The 8,955-nt window shown below is 38.3% G+C and overlaps 1 protein-coding gene across 1 annotated transcript in view; it reads right to left on the reverse strand.

The window, feature by feature from the left end:
- HLCS (holocarboxylase synthetase (biotin-(proprionyl-CoA-carboxylase (ATP-hydrolysing)) ligase)) overlaps positions 1 to 5,576 on the reverse strand; it is a 111,090-nt gene extending 105,514 nt beyond the window's left edge. Inside the window, exons 1-2 of the mRNA XM_010187819.1 lie at positions 5,427 to 5,576; positions 772 to 934 (exon numbers count right to left, since the gene is read on the reverse strand). Coding sequence (XP_010186121.1) covers positions 772 to 823 — 52 coding nt within the window. The 5' untranslated portion in view covers positions 824 to 934; positions 5,427 to 5,576. The remainder of the gene's footprint in view (positions 1 to 771; positions 935 to 5,426) is intronic.
- Positions 5,577 to 8,955: the final 3,379 nt, after the last annotated feature.

An 8,955-nucleotide genomic window follows, 5' to 3' on the forward strand; every position in this document is an offset into this window, starting at 1 on the left:
AGAGCCCACTACTCTACAACACCCTGCATATTATGGAACTTTAAAAACAGTGCTGGAAAGAAAGAAGTTCAAATGTCATACAGCAAAGGGAGGTAAAGCTTGGACTCCCTCCATCCCAGACAGCAACTCTATTCAAGAATGGTGTTACAAGTGCAACCATGACTACTTCCTTCTCCTCTCTGTGGAATTAGCCATGAACTCCTTGCCTTAGCCAAAACTATTAAACTAATGAGGACACAATGGCTCTTAGTTTTATCATTAAATATCATTAAAATTACCCCCTAAAGAAATGAACCATCCACCAAAAATTCAAAATTCAATTAGCAATGACAGCACCCTCCTTCCCCTGGTTATCTCTCTCCCTGTTTAGAAAGCATCTGTAATTTTCTCTCAGTGATCTGAAGGATTAAGATGCGCAATGGTTAATTATTGGTGGTATCTTATGAGGCACTAAAGAAAGAGGGGGGGTTTATCCCAGAAATGAGCCATTTTTCTGCTATTTCTGTTGTTGCATTTGTAAGGTGTTCTGTAAAGAGAAACTCGCTCAGAAAGTGGTCTAACTTTTCAAGGATCATTAAGTTTGACAGAATTCAGTATAAAATGAAGCAGTGCCACAGAGTGATGAACTGCCTAGAATGACAACAGGAAGAATGCATTGTGCCAAAATAAAAGCACGGGCTTTTTGTAGGTATAAAGACTATAGGCACAGTCCTAAAATAACCACGAAACAAACATGTTCTACCATTAAAGATAATTAGTGAAGATACTTACAAACAATCTTGTGTGGCACCATTCCGTTATCCATCTGAAGCCTGTCCTCCATGAATGCTATTCCAAGGTTACTGAAATTATCTACACTCGCTTCAGCAATTAATTTATAAGGCTCACCAGGTTTATAGGCCAATGGCAAACAGTAGTCTGACCACTTCACAATCTAGAATAAAGCACATGCATGGTTTTCAGTTGGAAACAGTTACAAGAAAATACTGAAATACCAACAGTACTATAAGTCTGCAAGATAAATAAAAATAAAAAATAAACAAATTAATCTTCCCTCTCAAAGAGTCCTGCTATTAAATGACAGCACAAAAGTAAGCAGAGTCAACAGAGGGACATTATAAAACCAAAATGGCACAACTGGCAAACCCAAGGACTGGAAATAATGTTTAAAAAATGTGTAGCTACTAGGATTATAGAATACTGAATTAGCAGAATAACTTTTAAGATTTGTTTCTGTGATGCCTGATGTGTTTAAAACAACTACTACATTTAATAGTATCATGAGGCGACACATCTCAACTAGAAAAGGCTTTCAGTTTACAGTTCCTTTCACACAAAAGTGCACCCTTCATGACTACAAAGGTCAATGTATGAGACTGAATATTACCAAAAGAACCCCTGAGGAAGGGTCTGGTAGCAAACAATACCTGCTACAAGATTCAGTCCTCAGAGAAGTAAACAAAGCAACATCCACAATGAATGTTGAAAGCAAATTGGGAGTACAAATACCTCTTTACCAAAGATCAATTCTATAAAATCTTCAAGTAACACAGAACATGGCATGAGAGCATTATCACATTCTGTAAGTAAAATTTTATTTGCCTTATTTCCAAGACATGGCTTTCAGCACAAATTCTAAAAAGAATGCTGATAAAAAGAGCAAAAGTAAACCATTAAGGTTTATTAGAACACTATCACACACACACACACAATCAGAAGCATTAGCTAAACACAAAAGATTCAAGCTACTTATCTACATCAAAAATTTCATTCCTAAAAAAGAAATATTATGAAAGTGACACACTTGGGTTTGTTTTCTTCAAGAACATTTACTAAACCCAAACTACACAGCTCTACCATCTTGGAGAACAAGTTTCAAGTTTAACTATAAAAGGCCCAAGTGGAGGTAAAGTGAAAAGAATTCTGTTTTCCTTCTGAAAGGTGAACACATTAATAAAGACTACAAATCTGTCTGCTGACTCATAACTGAAAAGAAGCTCTTTTTAAACCCTATGTTTACAAAACAACATTCAGACAATTGACAAACACAGTGATTTAAGAGTAAATTTTGAAAGCAAAAACTGAGTAAGGCACCCAATTTCAGCAAAAACTGTGAATGTAAAGCCTTTATCCTTTCTAGTGTACACAAACCAATTGTTCTCCTGTGAAGGCAGTTTTAGAGACAATGAAACACCACCTGTTTTCATGACCTAAAAAAACCCGAAAAAAACAAAACAAAACAAAAAACATCACCTTCACCATGTAATATGGACCAAATACTGGGAGACAAAGCACAATTTCCACATAGCAACTCCAGCACTTTGACATTGTCATCATCAGACCACTGTCATGAAGTTCACCCCGTTAACATCACACACAAGTCATAGTGCACTCATCAAACACAGTAAGAAAAACACTTCTTCTGAATGCACAAAATGAGGGTGAGCTCTTGGACATTTTACTTGTTCATAACTTTACTAGACTATCAGCTAAATTTACCTTTTTATCTACTGCAGTTAAGCAGTCTACATAATATCCAGAAGAATCTATTTCCAACTTCTCCCTTTACAGTACTTCAAGGGAACAACAAGAAGAAACTCTGATTTCATATGATATTAATGGGCACACCTCCTTTCTAAGTCATTCTCAAAGACAGTCTCCAATTAGTGCAACCCAAATGAGACCATCCAGTTCATATCCATATTGGTGGCCTCTGAATATCTAACAAGAAAACAGGCAGGGTATTTTCTGATACATCACCTGTATTTTCAAACAGGCCAAGTTTCCCTGATATGACTAGAAATCACCAAAATTCTGTCAGAATACAGAATGAAAGGCCAGCTCTAAGCAAGAGATGAGAAATTATTTATACTCCTGCTTTCTGGGTCCACTTCAGTTTCAACAGAAACCAGTCACTATTACTGATAGCCCTAAAAAGAATGGTTTTCCTCTCTAGAAATTCTCATAGATCACAGGAGAAATCTGTTCTTACAGCCCCCGTCTGTGTCAACAGCTGGCTGTCAGAGGTAAAAGAATTAAGAGCACTTTGCTAGAAGCAACATGTATACAGAAGAAAAATAAACAAAATAAAACACCAGGTCTTTTCCTCTTTAGTTTTGGTCTTTTGCTATGACTACCACTTTTGAGCTTGATAAATCAATTATTAATATCTAGACAAGAATGCAAACATGTTCCATTCTAAAGAAAATGCAAACAAAACCAATAAGATTTTAAAACTCTGCCAAACAATAAACCCCAAAAGAACAATTAGAGCTTCAACACAGATGTTTTTGTGAACCTCTCTGCTACTGGGAAAAAATAAGAAAATAAAAAAAAAAATTTCCCTTAGCCTCTTACCTGAGTCAGCCCACCACTCCTCAGGTGCACTGAGACAACGTAGAGAGCACAGCAGGTATCCTATCTAGGTTATCTCCCAGAAGCAGGGCCCAGCTAGATGGATTCCACAGTCTTACGTCAAAGGCAATACAAACATTTACAAACCAGCTAATGTGGTTACTTCCTGTGTACCCCAAGGAAACATGAGGACAGTGGAAGCAGGATCAGAAGACTTCAGCATAAAGGTCTCAAAGTTCTTAACAAGCTTTCAGTGCCTGCAGTCCTCACTCTCTGAGCTTCACGGAGATAATGATTTTGCCTGATGCAGCACTTTAGGGTGTCCAAAAACATGCCCTATTCTAGAATTGTGAGGCCTTCATGGAGAGGGAAGGTACTAAAATTTAGATTGCAGGCGCAAATCTGGAGTTGTGCCCATTCCCAATCTGTCCTTCTGTTCCTGCACTCAAGTTAGGTAAGTCTATTCACCAACAACTCTGCTTTCAGTGTTCACTCCAGCAGAGGACTCCTGGATCATCTTCCAGAACAAGTGGCCTAGAAAATACACATTTGTCATCCAGGGAAACAAACAGGCTGCAAGTACCTGTGTATATGACAGGTTTCCTTTAACTCCAAGGAGCCTGAAACGTGGTGCCAGAAAGCAAGGATGACAGACGGCCTTTTAGGGTGCTACACAAATACCAATCAGGAAGACACCTTATCGACTGTCCCCAGGTGGTGACCCTAGCTTGTGGCATAGCCTGCTTAGAGAGAAGGCTCTGTCAATTTTATGGTACTCCAGCAACCAGGTCAGAGGTTTTATTACTGCCTACCCAGGGATATCCTAGCTTGCACATCTTTCCATTTCTCCTCTTGCTGGAGCAGGCAATGAGGTCCTCTTCATAAAGGAGAGCATACAGCAAACACAACTGGCTGCCTTAGGAAGGAACTGTGACAACCTGTAGCACCTTGAAGATTTTTCCCCACCCTGTAAGATGAGTTCTCCTCTTGCTTTGAGTTACAAACTTTCTCCCCTTCAGACCTGCATCCAAGCTGAGGCAGGCAGCAAGCATTCCTCATGTGAGGAAAAATTCACAAAATCAACAAAATTCAGGGGAGAAAGAGAGAAAGAGACATCACCTCAAGTGCATAGTAAGTTTTCATAGGATACTATTTTTATGCATCACCTATTTAGGAATGCTATGTATTCAGTAATTCAAGTTTTAGAACATCATCTTTTAAATCCATATCTTTACACTTTCTGTATAGTACTGCAGAAGGCATTTTTTAGATTTCCAAGTATCTAGGACATGACTATTTTGCAAGTATGCTTGCCATAAGGATTTCAGTACTAGTTTAATTTGTATCCTTGAATGTCTCAAAAACAATTTGTGTTGTGCATTAAAAGGCAAACACAATTTATAAAATTCCAACCAAGAAGTATTGCCATTCCCCCACTGTATTTTACAGAAAAGCAAAGAGATTAAAAGTTTTACTTTGGCCTTACTTCTGCAGAATGACAAAATTATCCAAATGTATACTTTAACTTGTACTTATAAATCACAATGAAAGGAAGCTTCCAAGAGAGACTTTTTCAATTACAACTTTTCACAATCACTTGGTTGGAGGCTTAAAGAGCTTTTTAAAAAATCCTAACGTATGCTTGTTTTGTATATTCTTACCAAGGCATTTGTTTCAGCTACTGACAGAGACCTGATACTGAGCTAAACGGACTTCTGATGTGCATTAGCATGAGACCTCTCAAGCATTTTTTCCTATTCAGCATATCTAACCATACATACCTTATCCAAAGTCACAATGGTATTCTGTAGCTCCCATGCACAGCCAGAGAACTGTGCTACTAAAATAAGAAATCTCAGAAAAACGTCTACGGATCTATTTGAAACATACAATAGAACTAGAGTAGTAACAGACATTCTTTTTAATGAAGAGATTACCTTTTTATTCCAAATAACATACTAAACATACAAAATCTGCCATTGATTTTCTTTCCTTCAAGTGTTTCAGGTTTGTAACGATCAAACGGCACATCTGTACTACTTTCTATACAAGAAACAAAGAGAACTACTTACCTCTTTTGAAGAGCCAGGTACTTTCTGCAAGTTATCTGTCTGAGCTGAAATGCTTTCTGTCACAAAAGCTATATGTTCTGCTTTGAGTAACTTATCAGGATAAATAAAAGGAGAAATGAGAAGTAGACTCCATCTGTTTAAGTCATCAAGGAACTGAAAAGAGACAGGAAAGAAAAATAAGTCTCTATAGCAAGGATCCAATTTAATAATTAATTTTTAAATTACACCCAGCATAAATTCAAATCTGACCTACCCTTCAGCCCTATGTGAAAGGTCTCTGCCATTTCACACTCCCCATGAGGAAAAAAAGGAGTAAAGGTCTGAATCATTAAGCAGGAAAGCATCAAAAGTGAAACTAAAAGTGACTACCCAAGCTTTTAAGCCAATTAAGGGTCCAGCTTTCAGCATCACAGGAAGGAGTGCACAAGTGAGTGGGCCACAAGCACACTGTGCCACTGGCACTGTGACTGTTGTGGGCCCTTTGCCACTGGCAACATCCCTCATTCAAACCAATTCTCCTCTCCCATTCACACTGCAGTTCACCCACCCTCTTCCTTCCCCCTTCTCCCTTGACTATACAAAACCCAAGGCCCTGCAGCCTCAGTTTTGGTGGCTGAAAGGCACTTTCTCTTACTCGGCAGGAACTGAGAAAGCAGTCACAACACAACCTGCCTGATCAGTTACTACAGCCCCTCTAGCTAGATAGTAGTCCAGCGAGCACTCATTGTAGTTGGGTAACAATCCTCCAGGAAACATACAGTCCCACTGCTAAGTCCTATACACTGCCTCTACACCCATCTGCCAACCAGCCTGTGAACCACAAACGACCCAAGAACTATATACTACACAGTTCTAATTTTTAGACCTAATTCACAAAGTTTCAGGACTTCCTTTGTAAAGCCACTTACATAAAGACAGTTACATTCTGTGGACAAGTACAACCTCAGGACAAATTCTTTAAAAAGTGATTTGAAAAATCTCTTAAAATAATTTGAAATAAAACGAGAGAGTACTTTTAAAATTTATTACATCCTCACGCATTTGCACGAAATTACTCATTCAGTATGTAAATCTAAGTTTAGAGGTAAATAACTCATTCAAAATAAATATGTCCATAAGGTAGTCTATCCACTTAGCAAACTCTGGGACAAGTGTTTCCTTCATTGAATTATAAAAAGGTTTCCCTCTCTTGCCCTCACAAATAAGCAAGTAAAGCTCAATAGCTGGAATCAGTAGACCAAAGGACAGTTTTAAAAATCTCAAAGCTTCTCAACACAATCTGTTCCCATACCATATTAGATCAACTTGTATGTATATATTGTACTAAATTTTTCTGCCATATTTTAAAACAGGCAAGCATTAGAAACAGATGGTTTGCTACCACTGTACTTGAAACACATGCTTTGCACACCTTCGGTTAGTTTATATGGAAACATAAAAGAATTACCCTATAGCACACTAGAAGTGTACATCACTCCATATCTAAAATGAAACCTCACAATATTAAGTCTATGGAAATAAATTTCCAATCCAACCAGCTTGACTGAGCACAGAAGCTGCAGAAGCAAACACTGCTACCTTACGCACAAAAGTGAACTGAACTCTTGAAGCTTTATATTATCTTAAGCATCCAATCTGATAAAAGATCAAACAGAAAAACTTTACAGGTTACAATTTATGACTTGCTGGTATCTTATCTTAAGGAAGTTACTGATCACAGTCCAGAGGCAGTTATACCCACCTAGAAAGCAAAGCAGCTCAGCTAGCTTCCTAGAAGCCAAAAAAACATGCTAAGTTAACCTTTTTCTCTTCACAGTGTTCACAGACAATATAGAGGTCCATAGTGATGCTGACTCTACCTTTAATGCAGTCAGATCAGAGCCCTTATACACCATGCTACTGAGGTGTGGTATGGCAAGCATCTTCAACAGGGATGCTCAAATGCAACTCATAATTTTCAATATATATTTTTAAGAGACAAATACATTTTGAGTAATAGCTTTGACTTTATGCCAAACCTCAAGCCAGACTACAGTTCCCTAGGGGGCTTCCCATCTCCCAATAATCAGAAATAAACTGACAAGCTTATAAAGTCAATCTGCATGAATAACACTGCAGAGAAAAAAATGTGCTTACTGTGCAAGGACCGAGGAGAAGCTATTTCAGAAATGAGCAGAAGTGGAGCAAAGAACAACATAAGTCAGTTGAAATAGGATTTACAAAACAATAATTCAGGCCAATTGAGGCCAAACTCCTCTAAACACATGGACAACTACTTGGTTTTGTTTTTAAGAGCTTTATCAAAATGTGAATGAAGTATTTAACTTTCCTGTGAGAGATTCTAGACTGTGACCATCACTTTTAAGTATGACATAATCTGCTCATTAGATAGCAAAAAGACTATTTTTTTAGCAAACTCCATTAGTATTTGTGATCTTGCTTTCACTGCACTGAAAACATCATCTTTACCCACTGAATTTAAGAAAAGCTTCTCTGCTTCTTGAAGAGTAGCACCTAGCTAACATGTTTCATAAACACATTTCAGTGACACTCATTTAAGTAAAATATGTAACAACTGAAATTATTTCCACAAAGACACATATAAACATCAGCAAAAATGAGAGATCAAGAAGATTCCTATCCACATGAATTCTAGTACTTAGAGACCAGTTTAGACAAACCGACCTTAATTTAAGTAATTCAGATTAATTTATAAAACTTTATTATTAATAATAATAATTCCCCCCAATAGGGGGGAAGAAGGGGGAGGATGCTAGAGGAATTCCACTTCTAAATCTGAAAGTCAGAAGCAAGCTTACTTTCAGTTTTGCTTCATGAGATGGCAAGTGAAAAGTGCTCAGCTACAGTATTTTTCCACTCTCATGGGTCTACCATAGCCTCACCGCACCCTCCTCTCTCACTGTCCATTTGCAAAAAAAAAAGTGATTTCTCACAGGTCTTGTTTTTCATCTCATTTTCCCCACTTAAGGCAACGTTTGGTATCAGGAGAAGCATGCAGTTTTCCATAACCAAAAGCTCAACTCGGACTTCATTACAGATTCAGGTGTACTCAAAATCTCTGACACAAATCTCAAATGCACAAACACGCCAAACATTTTTAGCCTAAAGCCTTGCATGTGCTAAAAGCATGCTACTAATACGGAAATGCTAACAAGTTCTCCCAAGTGCTCCTATTGCCGCAGCCGCACTCACAAAGCTGTACTTTACAGGCATGCAGTAAAAACACTCCTCAGCCCATTCCCTAAGCCAACAACCCACAGCAGTGAAGAGTGACAACTGCAGCTATGCCCAGATCTTCTACCAAGGCTGTTACCTGGGTCTTACCTAAGGCTCACCCTTGACCGGCAGGGCTCTGACAGCCCGGGGAAATCACACCAGTTCTGCTTATTCTATATATTGAGGTGGTTTTTTTTCAATCGTAAGTCCCAACCAGTCACTGAAAAGCTCGCTGTCACTCACCGAAAAGCGAAATCACAACCCCAGATCCCACAACCGCGGCTGCCCCTTT

The sequence above is a fragment of the Mesitornis unicolor genome, unplaced genomic scaffold, assembly GCF_000695765.1.
Source record: "Mesitornis unicolor isolate BGI_N332 unplaced genomic scaffold, ASM69576v1 scaffold15377, whole genome shotgun sequence".
Classification (NCBI taxonomy): Eukaryota; Metazoa; Chordata; class Aves; order Mesitornithiformes; family Mesitornithidae; genus Mesitornis; species Mesitornis unicolor.